This window comes from Dipodomys merriami, unplaced genomic scaffold (genome assembly GCF_024711535.1).
Source record: "Dipodomys merriami isolate MVZ:Mamm:240054 unplaced genomic scaffold, mDipMer1.0.p SCAF_18, whole genome shotgun sequence".
In the NCBI taxonomy this organism is placed as follows: Eukaryota; Metazoa; Chordata; class Mammalia; order Rodentia; family Heteromyidae; genus Dipodomys; species Dipodomys merriami.
In genome coordinates this window covers 26,372,030-26,391,591 of record NW_027203159.1, presented here as the reverse complement: position 1 = coordinate 26,391,591, position 19,562 = coordinate 26,372,030, and the positions used below count along the sequence as shown (strand labels likewise).

General features: G+C 37.1%; 1 protein-coding gene across 1 annotated transcript in view; it reads left to right on the top strand.

Annotated features, from left to right (window-relative positions):
* Positions 1–1,688: 1,688 nt before the first annotated feature.
* Positions 1,689–19,562, top strand: part of LOC138830001 (endogenous retrovirus group K member 5 Gag polyprotein-like) — a 57,900-nt gene continuing 40,026 nt past the window's right edge. The window contains exon 1 of the mRNA XM_070026477.1: positions 1,689–1,859. Coding sequence (XP_069882578.1) covers positions 1,689–1,859 — 171 coding nt within the window. The remainder of the gene's footprint in view (positions 1,860–19,562) is intronic.

Genomic DNA, 19,562 nt, shown 5'->3' with positions numbered 1-19,562 from the left:
TGACATGACAACTTGTACTTCTCATTGTTGCAACGAGTCTACCTGTATCCTTATTTATATAACATGTTTTTCCCCTTCCCCTCCATATAGTATACTGACATCAAATACAGTGAAAGCAGGGGTTATACTGTGAGGGAGGGACATACAAAGCAACAAAGAAATTGTCTTATAAATGCGTTAGAAAAAAATTCATGAAGGAAAAAAGAACATTTAAATACATATCTTAGGGTTCATTTTCCCAACATCACAAGGAGATTGTTATTTTTCTTTGACTCAAGTAAGAAAAAAATGAACAAAAGTATTTTTTAAATTGTTATCAAAAAACGTTTTTGAAAACCCTATATTGCATTGATCTGAAGGAAAATTATACCAGATTATTATTTTTCTCATCATTCTCTGAAAGAGATTGAAAGATTTGTAGTATAAATAAAAAAAATTATTATAAAAAAGATACAAAGCTTTCGGTAGCTCTCTTTTTTCTTCACACTTAATGCATTTTATTTAGTCAACTGGTTTTGCACAAATATTACCTCCTATTTTAATTATCATCAAAGGACAGGAACAAATGATATCAAAATACATGAAAATAAGTTGAAGTGTATGATTTTGAAATTTTCAACTAAATTATATGACAGATGTAATTCAGCAGATAATAATTTTATGGCATTAAACCTTAACAGTATCTACTGAATGTATTTCTCGAGATAATTTTTATCTCTTCATAATTTTTAAAATTCTGTTTTGTCCCTTATGTTCAGACTTATTCCGATTGGACCTTCAAATCCATCAACACAAAACTGATAATTTATTTGCTATAATTAGCATATATCTATCATAACTTTATCAGATGCGTAGAAAAGCTCCAAAGCTCTCTACTTTGATATAGAAAGGAAGGAAGGAAGGAAGGAAGGAAGGAAGGAAGGAAGGAAGGAAGGAAGGAAGGAAGAAAGGAAGAAAGAAAAAGAAAGAAAGAAAAAGAAAGAAAGAAAGAAAGAAAGAAAGAAAGAAAGAAAGAAAGAAAGTAATATATTAGTTTATAAAATGAAGCTATAGGAAATGAAACTCAATAGGCTCAGAACAGTTTATCTTTTACTTCTAATTTTGAATATAGCATATTTTTTGTTTCTACTTTATATTCTTCCTCCTATGGTATATTCCTGCTGTCACTCTACATAATTTTGGTCCCATATTGTATATTGATTGTTGTCATGGGGAGGCAGTAGAGTAAAAAAAAAAGAATCCTGATATAAGAATACAGAATGACCCATTAGAATAATGATATTCACTAGACACTATGTGGAAAATAAACTTTGCAGCTTTTGGTTGGAGGAATAGTGATGAAGATAGTGTAGGGCAAGGATAGAAGGAATAAAACAAAGGAGGAATAACAGAACTCAACAAGAAATGCACTCATTAATGACATAAATGTAATCTCTCTGTGCTGCATCTTTTGAAGAAAATGATTTTTTAAAAATGAAGGAAAAGAGTTCCAGGAAGATGGCAGAGGAGAAGCTGGAGTCTAAACAAATGCTCTCATAGAAAGCAGTTTTAGAGTTCCAGTGAACAGTCCTAAGCCAGAGAATCACGCCAAGTGTGCCATCACAGGACAGAGTCAGGCCAGAGAAGGAAAATCCAGGCAAGGAAACACATGTGAGCTCTTGACAGCAGCTGCAGCAGCGGCAGCAGCGATGGTGGCGGCGACCACAGCAGCCATACCTGAGCCACAGAGAGTCCGGGATGAAGGAGCCAGATGCAGCAGGCGAGTGGATTCTACTCAACACAAGCAAGAACAAACAAGGAGCAGACATCTTCATCCTGCAGGTCGCAGACCAGAGATGACCCAGGAACCAAGACTCAGTGTGAGTAGAAGCCTGACGTTCTCACTCTTTCTCAGGGAACAGAGGAGGGAAGGCCAAACCACCCCCCCCAAGTACCGGAGATCTCCATCTTGGATACCGACAAACCTCGGCGGAGCTGCTAGCTCCAACTCAAGCCTTGGAATAAAATGAGTCATTTAGCAGGTCACAAGAACTTCACGGTGGCATGAACTTCCAGACTCAGCTCCACCCAGAGAAAAGTCACCCAGCTCAGGCTCCAGCCCCTGGAGTGGCTTTCTTCACTGGGTAATCAGAGCCAGAGGCTGCCCCTCCCTCTAGCAGCCTAGACAATCAATTGAAATTCAGTAAACAGAAAACATGAGAATGGTTCCAGGCTGGGCTCTGTGAGTTTTTCACAAACTATCCCTCTGGAAAAGCTACTGTTTGTTGAAAGGCCTCAAGTCTACCCAGAACCTAGTCTCATCACTGCATCCCCCTCTTTTGTGATACTCAAAGCAGATCTGCCTCCCATTGAACTAGCCTGGGAGGAGGATTGCAAAATCCTGGGTAAAGCAGAGCATTTTTCTGCCTGTCCGAACAAATTGACTTAAGAAACCAACCAAGCCACAGGACCACAAGCAGACCAGAGACTCCAACAAAAGGCTCATTACTGACACAAGGGAGATACAGGATTTTTCTCACCCCTCCCAAAAAAATCGAAGAACTTTCTTCTTCTTCTTCTTCCTCTTCTTCTTCCTCTTCTCCTTCTTCTTCCTCTTCTTCTTCTTCTTCTTCTTCTTCTTCTTCTTCTTCTTCTTCTTCTTCTTCTTCTTCTTCTTCTTCTTCTTCTTCTTCTTCTTCTTCTTTTCTACTTCTTCTTCTTCTTTTTGGAACCTAATATAAAAAAAATTTTACTTTTCTAAAACTATTTTTAATCTTTAATTTTTGCCTTTTTTGGAAAAAAATTGTCTTCCGGTAACTTTTTTTTCCTCTTATAATTTTTATTTTAGGGATACGTGAGTGTGCGTTTTTCTTTCTTTTTTTGTTTTCTTTCTCTTTTTTTTTCTTTTTTAATTGACTTTTTGTTTTTTTTGTTTAGCTATACTAGACTTCTGATCTTTCTTATTTCCTTTCTTATCCTTTTCACGTTTTCCTCTCTTTTGTTCTTCTTTATGGACTTAATTCTCGTCCTGCACATCCTCAGCTAAACCCGTAGTTGACTGTTAGACCCTATCCCCCATTGTGAACACCTTTAATCCACAAAATTATTACTCAAAATTACTCAAAATCTCTGAGACTTAAATTCCTTAACAGCAGTACTACCTCTTTATACCTATATAATATTTTAAGCATTTTTATTTTTAAGTTTTTCACATCTCCTTTATATCCCTCTCCTTCTCTCAATATATTTGCATTCCTCTCTAAATAGATTGTTTTCGTTCTGCATTATATTATTAATTTTTACTTTTCTATTTTTTCTGGTCTCTTTTCTTTTCCCTTTCCCTTTCTTCATTTTTTCTCTCTCTCGACTTTCATCCTACTCAACCTATTTCCTTCTTTGAGATTAGGACTTAATTAACTCTTCCTGTGTCTCCCCACATCAATCTATTCCTAATTTTACCAACATCCCTACCTAACCCTAATAATTTCTGGTTTTCCAAATTCTTCTTTGCGGTTCATAGTCCATTAACATATAGTGGTTTGATGTTGAATAGATATATCTCTTGAACTAGATTGTATCTGTAGACTATTGACTGTGCAAATTCAGATTCTGTTTGATGCTGCTATTTTCATCTCTAATGGGCAGAGTAAGCTTGAAAAACAAAAGAAAAATGGCAAATCCGGGTATCTTAATTCCCAATATTGATAATCAGAGGAGAGTACAGATAATGAATAATCTAGAGGAGAGTTCCCAAATAGCTCTACAAACAATGCTGGCAAACATGACAAATGAAAAGTTTGAAAACATACAAAGGACTCTGTATAAGCCTGATAGGGAGAGAGAGGAGGCAATCCAAAAGTTTATACAGGAATATCATAAGCATGAGGAAGCTACTTAAAAACTGCCACAGGATTTGTGTGAGCAGCTTGAGAATACTCAAAGAAAAAGGCAGGAATGGAGTAAGCAGGCTGAGAACACTCAGATGTCCTACAAATAGAAAACAAACAAGACCACAATAAAGGCCAAGAAACTGCACCCAAATTGAGAATCCAAGAACAATAGGAAGAACCCAGTTTTTGCAGCCCCCAAGAAGGCGGAAAACATGGCAGGAACTCCCAAAAACCTCTCAGTCCTATCTCTTAACTTTAACGGTCTTAACTCTACAATAAGCGACATAGACTGTCTAGTTGGATTAAGAAACAAGACCCTTCTATCTGCTGCCTTCAGGAGTCACATCTTGCCCATAATAAACAAACACATTTTCAATGTTAAAGCCTGGAACAAAATCTCCCAAGCAAATGGCTCCCAAGAACAGGCGGGAGTTGCAATCCTAATATCAGTTAAAATAGACTTCAAATTAAAATTTGTGAGAAGAGAAAAAGAAGGTTGCTACATACTAATTAAGGGATTTCTCCTTCAGGAAGATATTACAATTCTAAATATCTACTCGCCAAAAAATGGAGCACCCAAATTTATCCAATAAACACTACTTTCTCTCAAATTCCACATAGATCCAAAGACAATAATTGTTGGGGATTTTAACACACCACTCTCCCCACTAGATAGATCAACTCGGCAAAAAATCAACAGAGAAACCGCAGATCTAAACAACTGCATAGATCAACTAGATTTAACAGACATCTACCGAACATTTCACCCAGCAGCATCAAAATTCAGGTTTTTCTCAGCAGCACATAGAACATTTTCTAAAATAGACCACATTTTAGGCCACAAAGCAAACTTGTCCAAATTCAGAAACATTGAAGTTATAACTTGCATTCTCTCTGACCACAAGGAAACAAAATTAGAACTCAACACCAAAAGCTACCAAAGAAAGTGCGGTATCACATGGAGGCTGAACAACACACTGCTGAATCACGAGTGGATCATGGAAGACATTAGAAAGGAAATTGAAATGTTCTTGCTATTCAACAAAAATGAACACACAAATTTCCAGCTCCTCTGGGACACAGAAAAGGCAGTACTCAGAGGCAAGCTTACAGCAATGAGCTCCAACATCAACATATTGGAGAAATCTGACACCAACAATTTAATGACACATCTAAACCTCCTTGAAAAAGAGCATCAAGATAAACCCCAATCCAATAGACGGATAAAAATAATTAAATTTAAATCAGAATTAAATGAATTAGAATCCAAAAATCTTTAGAAAGAATCAACAAAACAGAGTTGGTTCTTCGAAAAAATTACCAAAATTTACAGACCCTTAGCAAATCTTATCAGAAAAAGAAGAGAACACACCCAAATTAATAAACTCAGAGATGAGAATGGAAACATCACCATGGAAACAACCAAGATTCAGAACATTACAAGGGAATAATTCTCAAAACTTTATGCTAATAAGTTTGAGAACTTGACAGAAATGGACCTTTTCCTAGCAAATATTGACATGCCAAAACTAAACCAAGATGAGTTAAACCATCTTAACAGGCCCATATCAAGCATTGAAATAGAAACAGCAATAAGAAAACTCCCAGCTAAGAAAAGTCCAGGACCAGATTGTTTTACAGCGGAATTTTACAAGGCCTTCAAAGCTGAGCTCACACCAATATTCCCTCAACTCTTCAATGAAATTGAAAGAAAAAGTGCACTACCAAACACATTCTATGAAGCCATCATAACCCTCATTGCAAAACCAGGCAGGGACTCATCAAAAAAAGAGAACTATAGACACATTTCTTTGAAGAATATTGATGCAAAATTTCTCAAAAAAACTTTTTGCCAATTGACTTCAACAATTCATCCATAATTTCATACACCATGATCAAACAGGATTCATTCCAGGGATGCAAAGCTGTTTCAATATATGCAAATCAATTAATATTACTCATCAACAGGAGCAAGAATAAGAAACACATGGTTATTTCAATAGATGCAGGAAAAGCATTCGACAAGATCCAACACCCTTTTATGATGAAGGTTTTAGAAAAATTAGGAATCCATGGAACATTCCTCAATACAATAAATGCTATATATGACAAACCTACAGTCAGCATTATAGTTAGGGGTGAAAACCTAAAGGCATTTCCTCTTAACTCAGGAACCAGACAAGGATGTCCACTCACTTCACTTCTCTTCCATCTAGTATTAGAATGCTTAGATACAGCAATAAGACAAGATGCAAACATAAAGAGATCCAAAAAAGGAAAGAAGAAATAAATCTCTCCCTCTTTGATCTTGTATTTAAAGAATCCCATAGCCTCTACTCCCAAATTATTCAAGCTGATTCAAAATTTGGCAAAGTAGCAGGGTATAAAATTAACCCCCAATATCAATGCTTTTTTTGTATGCCAACAATAAGAAAAGTGTGACTGAAATTAAGAAAGTAAATCCATTTGTATTAGCCCCACAAAAAATAAAATACCTAGGAATTAACTTAACCAAAGAAGTGAAGGACCTCTATGATGAAAACTTTAAAATCTTGAAAACAGAAATCAACACAGAACTTAAAAAATGACAAAACCTCCCATGCTCCTGGATTGGCAAGATTAACATCGTGAAAATGGGAATACTTCCCAAGGCTATCTACAAATTCAACGGAATACCTATCAAAATTCCAACCTCATTCTTCAAGGAAATAGAAGAGGCAATCGAAAAATTCATATGGAACAATAAAAGTCCCCGAATAGCAAAATCGCTCCTCAATGGAAAGAACACTGCTGGAGGAATATCAATACCAAATTTCAAACTCTACTATAAAGCCATAGTAAGCAAAACAGCTTGGTATTGGCATAAGAACAGACCTCAGGACCAATGGAATAGAATTGAAAATCTAGAAATGAACTTACAGACCTATAGCCATCTAATCTTTGATAAGGGAGCTAAAACAATAGAATGGAAGAAAGACAGCCTCTTCAGTAAATGGTGCTGGCAAATTTGGTTAACTACATATAGAAAACTAAAGCTAGATCCTTATATATCACCCTGCACCAGAATCAACTCCAAATGGTTCAATGACCTCGGAGTCAAAGCAGACACTCTGAAAACATTAGAGGATGGAATTGGAGAAACCTTAGATCTCCTTGGCTCAGGCCGAAATTTTATGAATAGAGACCCAGAAACACAACAAATCAAAGAGAGGTTGGACAAATGGGATTGCATGAAGTTGCACAGCTCCTGCATGGCAAAGGACATAGCTAGCAATGTCAATAGAAAGCCCACGGATTGGGAGAAGATCTTCACTAGCCATACAACAGACAAGGGTCTCATATCTAAAGTATACTTGGAACTCAAAAAATTAAATCCCCCAACAACAAATCCTCAAAGAAACAACTGCCCAATAAATAAGTGGGCTAAAGACTTAAACATAAACTTCTCTGAAGAAGAAAGAAGGAGGGCCAATAGACACATACTCAACATCCCTAGCCATAAAATAAATGCAAATCAAAACAACATTGAGATACCACCTCACTCCAGGTATAATGGCAAAAATAGCAAAAAAGAACTCTAACAACAACAGATGCTGATGGGGATGTGGACAGAAGGGAACCTTACTTCATTGTTGGTGGGAATGTAAACTTGTTCAACCACTTTGGAAAGCACTATGGAGGTTCTTCAAAAGACTTCACATAGTTCTCCCCTATGACCCACCAATCCCACTTTTGGGCATTTACCCAAATGTTTACAAACAAGACCACACTAAACCTACCGGCACAACTATGTTTATTGCAGCATTATTTATTATAGGTAAGATATGTAACCAACCCAGATGCCCCTCAGTAGATGAATGGATCAAGAAAATGTGGTATATATACTCAATGGAATTTTATGGCTCTATCAGAAAGAATGGCATTGCCCCATTTGTTAGGAAATGGAAAAACATAGAAAAAATTTTATTAAGCGAAGTAAGCAGGCCCAAAGTAACATAGGTCCCATGGTTTTCCTTATTTGCAATATCTAGTATATGTATGAATCAAGCGAAATAGTCAGATAATGTGATGCTAGGAAAATGAACCCTTAGATTTTTATTTTAATGTTTTTTTTTTCTTTCTTGCATTTGTTTCTAACGCACTTATAAGATTATCTCTTGGTTGCTGTGTATGTCCCTTCCCCACAGTATAATCACTGCTTTGACTATATTTGATGTCAGTATAACTTGTGGAAGAGATGGGGAAAAACAAGTCGTTTAAGGATACAGGTGTACCTGTTGCAACAATGAGAAGTACAAGTTTTCATGTCGAAAACGAGCTTTACAACGTTGGTGCAGGGGGGGGCTGAGTATTGGGTGGGGGGGTGGGGAGGAGGCTGGGAAGGGATGTAAAGGGTAAACAAATGAGGCTGTAATGCTTGATAGAAATGTACGCATTATCCTGCCCATGTAATTGTAACCCTCTGTACAGTATGTTCACAAAATAAAATAAAATACAATTTTTAAAAATGAAGGAAAAATAGCAACAGAAAGCAAAAACAAACTTAATATGGTATCCAAATGCTGTATTAATCTTTATGAGGTAGAGGTACCTTTATCACATGTGACTATTATTGCATTGTGAGAATTTTTCTTCTTTTTAAGATCTCCAGGGAAAGTATTGTTCTCTGGATGATAATGAAAACATGAGGAGGATTGAAAGGTGATATAGACAATATAATGTTTGACAATAAACTCTAATGCTTACTAAATGCGAAGTCGACCAAACTGTGTTAAAGAATGATGATCTTTTTTTCTATTCTCAAGGGTGGAATTTGATTTATGCAGAAAAGTAAAAAGCAATTAAACTGAAATCAAATATAATGTTAAGTTCACATTTATTAATATTCAGATTGACTTAATCCCCTGAAAAATTCTTGTCAAATTCATTCTGATTTATAATTTAAAAAAAAAAAGTGTTATGAAATGGAAGATTACATTGTGGTTTCGAAACTAAAGTGCTCTAAGACAAAAAGAAAAAAATAATAATAACAAACACAACACACTTTTATTATAGTGTAATATCCATCCAAATGTAGGTATACCTTATCAACTTTAATATAAGCAGTAATTCATTCAAGTGACAAAAAAAAATGAAAGTAACAGAGATAGTGTTAAAATTGGGATTCATACTTGGCTAAAGAACTTCTCAGGGACTTCAGTATTCCCTTTTTTTGGGTGGTGTCGGTGAGTGGAAATGCAACTTGCCCACAGTTATTTTGGGCTCTGCAATATTTTCCAAAATTTATTAGTTTCACCACATAGTATAATTATATGTTTTGCTAGGTTCAATAGAGTTTTTGACAAATCACATTCTTAGAATACTTGGCATGTGTTCTCTGTATTTGTAGCTCGTATTTTACTACGAGTAACGTCTGCAATCAAAAGCTATCATACAACTTTCACACATTTACTCAGTGATCACCTGTGATACAATGATTCTGTCAAAATCCTGGCAGTATTGTATCCATGTCTAAAAATTGTGTTGAAAGTTCTCATTCCATTATCAGTGTGCATCTTTGAGTGGAGCATACATATCCACATGAAATTTCTGTAGAACTTCAAATTATTAATTATTTATTTAGTACTAAAAGTAGTATATAAATGGCAGAATACTATTCACTGTTAACAAAACCATATTTATATATCTTCCATGCAAAAGACCTTACCAAACCTTCTGTAATCTGGAAATAACTGATTAGGATATTCATAGAGATCTTTTTTTTTCCGTTTTTTTTTTTTCATTGTGAAAATACCGTACAGACGGGTTACAATTACATGGGTAAGATAATGAGAACATTTCTTATCAAGCATTATTGCCTACCTTGTTTCCCCTTCACATTCCTTCCCATTACAACCCCTACCTTCCGTCCCCTTTGCCCCCAGCCTAAGTGGTAAAGTTTGTTTTTGACATAACGATTTTACATCTCATTGTTGCAATGGGTCCACCTGTATCCCTCCTTAAACGACTTGTTTTTTTCCCTTCCCCTCCTCAAATTTTACTAACATACCAGCATAACTATGTTTATTGCTGCATTATTTACCATAGCCAACATATGGACCCAACCCAAATGTCCCTCAGTTCGTGAATGGAAAGGAAAATGTGGTATATGTACACAATGAAATTCTATGCCTCTATCAGAATGATATTGCCCCATTTGTTAGGAAATGGAAAGACTTAGAAAAAATTATACTAAGTGAAGTAAGACAGGTCCAAAGAAACATAGGTCCCATGATTTCCCTGATTTGCAATAACTAGTATGTGTCTGAGACAAGCAGAAAAGGTCAGATGAGTTCATGTTAGGTGAAATGAACCCCAACATAAGTATTCAAATGTTTTTGCTTTCATGCAATTGTTTCATAGAACTTCTTAGAGACACAACAATTCTAAAAATAACAATTGTCTAATTTTCTGCTGTCTTGTATATGCAAAAAGAAGCTAATTGAAAATTAGAATTAAAAGAATTAATAGATACTGTCATTATCTGTTTCAAAGTGAATTGAAGATGTGATATGTAACAGTGTTTCTATCAATTCTATTATTTACATCTAATTTTTCTTTCTTATTAAGTTTTAGTGTCATAATGACCTAGTTTGGGTTATAGTTACACAAGTAATTAGTCAAAATCTTGTGGAAATTGTTACCACCTTCCTCATTTTTCTCTCTTTCTCAATACCCATTAACCCCCAATGTTGTGCAGATCATTTTCAACATATTGTCTTTTGAGTCTTGCTGTTACACAGGATCCCCTGTTGTCATTTGTCATACAGTATTATCGTCACTGTAGTCATTGAACAAGTTCTATGGTTTCGGTCTAACTTTTCACACTTTGTGTCTTGGCGAACATACAAGCCTCCACAGAGTTTTATAAAACTTTGCAAATATATCACATTGACAAAACCGAGTATACCACCAGGAATTTCAGACTCAAAAATCAGGATGTGATGAAGAAATATAATAAAACTTTACTCATTTGAAAGCACTTTATTCATGAGTTTATGTTACTTCTGTCCTCATTTGCTCATTTCCTAAGCTCTTGCACATCACAGTGTGAAACAATCTGTGTTCTTGGATGAGAAGACTCAAAGGAATTCATTCAAGAATTATATAAATATTCGAAAAAATTTGAAGCAATCTGATCCAAAATCATCAACGTAATTACAAAAGATGTGACATCACTTTGTTTCCTATAGAAGCGTGAAACATGCAAATCTTTGTAAAGTAATAACATTCACAGTACATAGTGATCTTAAGGGAAGATATAGAACAATGTAGAATTCATTTTCAATACCTGTCGATGTGAATATTGCAATTAAACAGTGCAGCATTAGGAGGTTCTAAAGACTGACTCTGATTTAACTTACTATATCATCAGAACTTTAGTGAAAGGAAATATCAATATTTGTAAACTCTGTGTATGCTAGAGAAATTAATAGTTATCTTAAATGCATGATAAGAAGTAAGAAGTGTAGGCAGTAGTTATGTAAAAATGATTTATTTTAATTATTATTGCAAGGTGCCAAATTGCATACATGTATGTTTGAATTATTCACATTAAAATAATGGGAAGATAGATATTTCCCTAAATAATGTAACAAAAATTTTTATTTTCGCAACTGAGGAAGCATGAGTTGAAACAAGATTGCACCATGTCAAACCAAAAAATTCAGAAACAGAAATGGGAGAGAATTACATGAAGAAATTGACACACACATAGAAAGGTTGAACATATACAAATTAATGCACTTCATCGCAAAGAAGCAAATCAACGATATAAACAATATTTGAAAAAAAAGAAAATATCGATTTGGTCTTTACATTTTCACCCATTCTCTTAACATGAATATGTAGACTATTGTTATTCTGTCACCCTAAAAATATAATTTAAGCTGCCAATTATATTCAGTACCAGGTAAAATACTTGAATTTTCATGGAGTCACATTACACGGTGTTGCCTACGTTTATCATTGGGAAATTTTGTATAAAGATCGAGAGATAGATAGATAGATAGATAGATAGATAGATAGATAGATAGATAGATAGATAGATAGATAGATAGATAGATAGATAGATAGATAGATATAGATAGAAATAGATATAGATAGATAGATAGATATAGATAGATAGATAGATAGATAGATAGATAGATAGATAGATAGATAGATAGATAGATAGATAGATAGATAGATAGATGATCCCCAAGCAAACTGTCTTTGGGGATTTTCTCTCTAGGAAATTCAGAGACAATGGAGATTATTTCAGATTCAGCAAATGTAGTGCTACCTCAAATTGGCCAACTCTTAGAAGTTTGAATAAAGTTTTATGATTAAATTTACCTTCATCTGAAAATAAAAGTAGCTGGTGATTTTGTATCCACTCACATATGCATATAACGCATATACCTAAGGAGAGAACATGTGAGTATAATTCCTATTAATTGCATGAAATGTTGATCCTATTGGAGGGCATTTTGTTTAATGGATTTGGTAGGATAATTCTAGATTGTGGATTACAGTTGGAATTATACCTGAAAATACTGAGGAAGGTACTGAAAATGTGTAGTTATAGGAAAGTTCATGTGCCCATAATATCATTTTTCTAAACTATCATTTGATATTTATCTGCCTATTATAAATAACTGCTAGGAAATATTTCTAAAGAGCTTTGTAGCAAAGATTAATGCTTAAATTGGGGGAGCTGACATTTAATTTAATCACTGTTGCTATAATTTCATGATAGAATCAAAACTATATTTCAGAGTATAGTGGCCTAGTCTTTCAACCAAAACTAGAAAATAGGATGTGAGAATGAACTTCTAGCGGACAACAGCTGATGTTCAATAAAGCTCTGAATATATGTACTGTTTAGATCCAAGAGTAAAATGAATAACATAAGTGGGTACACTTGGGAAGATTGATAACTGATGTGGACACATTAATGTGTGTGTGAAAACTAACAAGACACACCAAAGATAGCAGGAAGCCCTTCATCAAATAGACATGTTATTTGCAATGGTCACATCCACTGTCTTCTCTACATAGGGTGCTAATTATTGTTGTACTGACACAATCATTTTTCTTTTCATGATCTCAGGTCCTTCATCAGCAAGTGTAGTGACCGTCTACTCGACCAGCGAGGAAAAACGACCACCACACCAGGAGTCTTCTCAGATTACGCTTTATTGGAGAGCCTTTTAGTTGTAGGAGAGCTTGGGCGCCAGAGAGCGTGCACCCGAAACACAGCCGCTTATATATGAGAATCGGAACGCGGGTCTTTCTATTGTTGGTCGCCTGCCTTTCACCGTCACCAGGTGTCATGGGATTGGCTGGGAACTCTACCTGGCTCGTGCACGCGCACAGCCCAGGCGTCCCGCCAAGCACCAAGTGGGCGGAGTCTCGCCTCGGCTCCCTACAGTTCCCCCTTCTTTGTTTTATGGCAACAGGTAAGAGTAGAGGTTGGGCCTCTGTCTAAGACATTAATGAGAGGACCTTGCACTGGCCTTCGCCTGAGGGGCGCGCCTTCCCCAGTGATGACCAGGCCCGTCCGATGCCTTTTTTGCAGAGGTGGGATCTTGGGCATCAACCCACTTGCAACCCAGCATGCTCTTCTTGAGGAGATGAGAACCATCTCCTCAAGTGCAGTGCACTTGCCTTGCACCCTGTCCCAAATTGCAAATTGCATAACTGTCCTGGTGCAATGGGATCCCCTGATCCCTCGGGGTGCTAAGGCTATGAAGAATGGTAAGGCTTAACTGCCTCTTAGGGCTGACAGCCAAATCTGGGGTGAGGATCCACTCTCCAAAGTGGCTAATGCTTGCAAAATAACAACCTTGTCCCTTCTGGTTTGGGCTCGAAGGCGACAGACCAACCATAGGCAGACCACGCATCCTCCCAAGCAGCAGGCTAAAAACATTCCGACTCCCACCCGCTCTTTGGAAAAGGACACCGCAGAGGCAATCCAGTCAGTAAATTGTAACAGCCCACAGCATCATCGGTTTAGCTATCACAGGGATTGCTATTAGCACTGTTGCTAACAGCAGGAAGATCAGCTGAGTGGATGGCATCTTCAAGATGGGGTTCTTCTGCAGTCTCCACCGGCCTGGTCAGTCTCATTGGCACCCAGTGAGGTACTTCTTGACTCTGTGGAAAAACACAAACAGCTCCCCTGGATCTCGTTATTACCGGATCCGGTCCATACCATTTATTATTAATAACATCCTTCCACATAACCATGTCTTTAGTATCCATGGAGTCTCTTGTCATATGCCGATCTGCGGCAGACTGATCGTTGTCATTTAGAATTAAAAAATTAAGGGTAAAGAGCCCAAGAGAAAGTCTTTCCCTGGGGGACGCGGACTCAGCAACTCCCCCTTTTTGTTTTTGAAGCATTTCTTTTATGTTTCTATTAGCTCTTTTCACTATACCTTGTCCTTGAGGATTGTAGGGCAATCCGGTGGTGTGGGCAACCTGCATTTGTGCGCAAAAGGCGCGAAAACCATGGGAAGTATAAGCAGGGCCATTATCCGTCTTAAGTCTAAGGGGCTTTCCCCAAGCTGCCCAAGCTTCTAAGCAGTGTATTCTGACGTGAGACACCTTTTCTCCTGCCAGAGTGTGGCATGAATGACACCAGAAAAGGTGTCCACAGACACATGTAAATATTTCAACTTAACAAATTCCGTCAGATTAGTAACATCCATTTGCCATAGGGCGTTTGGTCTCAACCCCCTGGGGTTTACCCCCACATGGGGAGGATGAAGAAAGGTAACACAAGATTTACAGGCTTTAACAATATCTCTTGCCACATGCCTGGACAAATTATATCTTTTCCTAAGGGTATTAGCAGGTACATGATACAATCTATGAAAGTCTTTTGCCAATTCTACAGGATCAGCAGCAACCAGAGCCATAGCCCGAATTGCCTGGTCCACCAAATCATTACACTTTGCCATCGGGCCCAGCAACATAGAGTGGGCAAGAATATGTCCAATATAAAAAGGATGTTTTCTGTTTAAGATAAGGGATTGAATCTGTAACAAAACATTAGAAATTGTACTGGCCTGCTTAACTGAAGCAGCAACTTCAAGAGAAGCAACGGCATTTACAACATATAATGAATCAGAAAATAAATTAAAAGGTTGATCAAAACTTTTAAAAACTTCAAGCACAATTAAACATTCAACAGCCTGTGGGACATTTGGCCGAAAATTAAAGACTACCGGCTGTTTGTGTCCTTGAACAAAAAAGGCACCTTGTCCAGATTTTGATCCATCCGTAAAGATGGTTAGAGTATCAGCCAAGGGCTCCTTTGAAGTGACAACAGGAAAATACACTAAATTTTTGTTAACTATGGCAAGCAGAGGATGCTTAGGATAATGATTATCAATTACATTTGGAAATGAGCAAACAAGAATTGCCCACATATCCATTGTGGCTGCTAAAATTTCAACTTGCTCACGGGTGTATGGAATAATTAATTTATCTGGAATTTTTGCAAAGTGCATCAAACAATACTTTATACCCAAAATTGCCTGCTTAGCCAGTAATTCAGGAAAATATTGAACAGTTTTTGCTCCCACAGAATCATAGCATTAATAGTTAGCCTTCGAAGCAAGGCAGTGGTATAATTAGCCATCACTCCATAAGTCCTGACTGCCTCAACTAAATCTTTTAACTGGGAGTAGGAAACCGGCTCAAAATTTCTTTCATTAGTAATGGGATTTTCAAAAACTGGAAAGACGGCCGCTAATCGTGACCAGGTTTTTTCTTTTATAAAGTGACTCTTCCCTGCCGGCGGGCACGGCGGGGGGGCCGACGGGTTTGGGGCAGCTCCGTTTCCTCTCCCTGGCTGCTGCGGTACTCCCACCCCTAGGGGGCGCCACCCTCCATATCTGTCTGCCTCGTGCTCCGCCGCAGCCTCTTCTAACTCTTCACTATCAGCTGGATCGAGCTGCTCTCCCTCCTCCTCTAACATTTCTTTCTCTGAGTCACTCACAAGATTACTATATTCTTGGTCCTGCCCTTCCACATGTAGGGCTGAGAACCGGTTTGCTTTTAAAGAAGGGCACGGGGGTCTCTTTGAGACCCCCTCCTCTCTGAAACCCTTCTCCTTTTTTGAGGGCTGCAGCCCCTCTTGCTTTAATTCTTTAGGATCCTTTTGTCTTTTTTCCCTTTTTCTTTTAGGCCTATTTTCCTCCCCCTTACTGTATGCTGACTCTGATAGATTATCCTGATGCTGCGTTAGTACTTTGCGTCCTTCCTGGATTAAATCAAACCCTCCCTCCTCGAGGCAAGTGCGCACCATCAAAAAGACAAGCCACAAGGAAAGAAGCAATGCAAGCAACCAATAAATATCTAAATCTACAGTGAACAGCATACCGGGGGATATTTACCGATGTCTCCTCTCCGCGTGTTGAGTTCTGGCTCCAATTCGGCCTCTCGCGCGGGTCCCGTCCCAGGTTCGTTCCCGGGTTTCAGCACCAGTTGTAGTGACCATCTACTCGACCAGCGAGGAAAAACGACCACCACACCAGGAGTCTTCTCAGATCATGCTTTATTGGAGAGCCTTTTAGTTGTAGGAGAGCTTGGGCGCCAGAGAGCATGCACCCGAAACACAGCCGCTTATATATGAGAATCGGAACGCGGGTCTTTCTATTGTTGGTCGCCTGCCTTTCACCATCACCAGGTGTCATGGGATTGGCTGGGAACTCTACCTGGCTCTTGCACACGCACAGCCCAGGCGTCCCGCCAAGCACCAAGTGGGCGGAGTCTCGCCTCAGCTCCCTACATGCAAGCCAGGCTATGTCAATTGAAATGCCCCTTTTGGCCCAAAGAGAGAAAGGGAGATTCCACTTCTGAGAACTATGATTTTCATCATAAAATTCACTAGAATTCTGCTATACTTCAACAGAAGGATAACGCTGGTGATTTTTTTTTTACGTCTAACTCTTGGGAACTAGGATCATAGTGTGTATATCTATGTAGAAGTGCTTTACATCACTCTTATTTCGAAGGTTGGTTTGTTGTAGGGAAATAATTATCCTCTTTCCTAAATATATTCCAAGCCCACCTCTCCAAATAATTGGATTGTAATATTTCAGCCCCTGAAACAGGTGACTGGAGCACAGAATACTTTTCTCATTAATGAAATTTATGAAGCAAGGAATGAAGTACGTGCTTGGTTTTATATGTACAGACACACACACACACACACACACACACACACACATATATACATACAGACATATACATATAAATGTATAGAGAGAGAGAAAGAGAGAGATGATAGATAGATAGATAGATAGATAGATAGATAGATAGATAGATCTTAATAAAGGTATCTTTAGTTAGGAAATATTTTACACTGTTTAACATATATAAAAGTATGTAAAACCTGTGCCTTAGAATTTGACATCGAGGTATATGATATCAAACCTGTACATGTAAAACTGTTCTCAGAAATTTAAGGATTGTGAAGAGAAAATGAAATAATGTTCTCAGGTAATGATAAACCTCTTATAGTTTTGTGAAACTACTACTACGGAGTAAAGGCAAGACACAGGGAAAAACTCAATATAGGTGTTGATATTATAGTAAATCAACAAAAAAAGATAAAAAGTGGCAGTTAGTTCTTGTAACTTTTCATGACTAGAATGTATTACTCATGTTTTGTAGACTTTTTCTTGATAACATCTGAAAGAAGAAAACAATTCACAGGCATATTTGAACTTGTCTGAAACTCTGAAATGCTTACTGGTGTATAATAGCTACTACCCATAATGACTTTTTTCCCAAAATTCTCTTTTATTCAACTGGCATCTTCTGATAGGCTTTTTCAAAGGTCATTTGGCTTGAACTCTGCAATTCCAATATCTCTAATGGCTTTTTGATCTCCATTTCAATATTTGTGAAGGAATGCATTAAAACAAAACACAAAGGGTTATTATTTCATTAGATGTTTCATAACAAAGATACACGCTTAAAGACAGACAAGTAAAATATGAAGGGATAGCATGAAAATACCTTCAGATACAATTAAAAGCAATTTCTTAAAAACAATAAACTTTTTTCATTCTTATATGTAGACAAAACAAATTTTATTGTGAAGTGACAATCACATTGTGAAGGGGTATCAGGTAAATATGTTCATCAGTCCAGAAAAAATAACTAATATTTAAGGATATATGCATGTTATCTGCCAGTATGAGCATGGAAATACTGGACTTTGCCATGAACATTAACTTCAATTAGCATTTAATTGTTCAATTTATTTTCCTAAATATGTCTGACTTAGAGAACTCTATGCCAGAGGTATACCCACATGTCCAGTGTAAGAACTGAAATCAATGGTACAATCATGGTTTCAATCTTCATCACCAAAAAGAAATTAAAGAAAAATATCCTGGATAACCTGTGATTAATGTTTATCATGATTGAATTAAATCAAGTATTGTAGGCAGGCAAAATCTCCTTCGTTTTGAATTCCACAAATCATAGTAATTTGCCTTGCTTCCCTTTATGGGTGCAGAAACAGAGTAGGAAAAAATTGTGAGTGCATTCTATTTTCTATACACACACACACAAAGATTTGCATCTACAAATGGGCAGGTAACAATATTATCTGATTATACATACAAATTTGCTCACATATGTATAATGAAAAATATAGGGTTGATTAAAACTTTAAGACACAAATCAGCAAGTAACATGGTCTTCTATATTGCCACAGACTCTCTCAGTAATTCTCTGGTATCATCCACTTTTTAGAAGCCAGAAAAAAACATGATTCTGTAATATATACAAGCATAAGGAAACAGGATTCATATTACCATGAAGTCACATTAAGTTTTCTAGCAAAAAAGCTTAAGGAGGAATTTAGGGAAATATCACTGCCTCAACATTACTCTCTGAGTTTCAAAGAGGAAATGCAAGATGGTCCAAATAGAGAGTGAATAAAAATGAAATGGGCTTTTTTCGGTAAAAATAATTCAGAGATTTTGGAAATACCATGAGTGTGGGACATTATTAGTGTATGTTGCTTTACATTTCTTTCTCTGGTTGTTGTTAGTGGTGATCATTGGGCTTGAACTCTAGGCTTGGGTGCAAGCCCAGAGCTCTACATATCAAGGCTAATGATCTACCAAGTCAGCAACACTTCCACTTCCAATTCTGAGGTGATGAATTAGTGATGACAGCCTCCTGGAGGCATCTAATGGGCTGCCATAAAACCTGATCCTCCGATCTCAGCCTTCTACAGGATTCTAAGTGACCTCTATCAGGCGTCTTTTCTCTGTTATCTATACTGTGTTGATGGAATTTTTTAGCTTGTTTGTTCCCAACTTTCATGCTTACTGGAGGTCTACAAGTACCCATGATTTTCCTCATGGATAATGCTCTACAACAGTACATTTTGAGGGAATTCATTCCCTAAATAAAATTGAAAAATCCTTGATTTTATTGATTTGTAATGAGAGCCTCATGTGTAAAACTTACTTTGTAGTGAGGAAATTTTATGGGTGTGGAAAACTGAAAGTTTGTTAATCATTTATCCTATTTCTCTTCCTTCAATTTTGAAAGACAATAGGGTGTCATAGCAAAAGAGCTCATGATCAAACAGAATGCCAGTGTATCCAGATCATCTTGCATGTCAACAGGTTC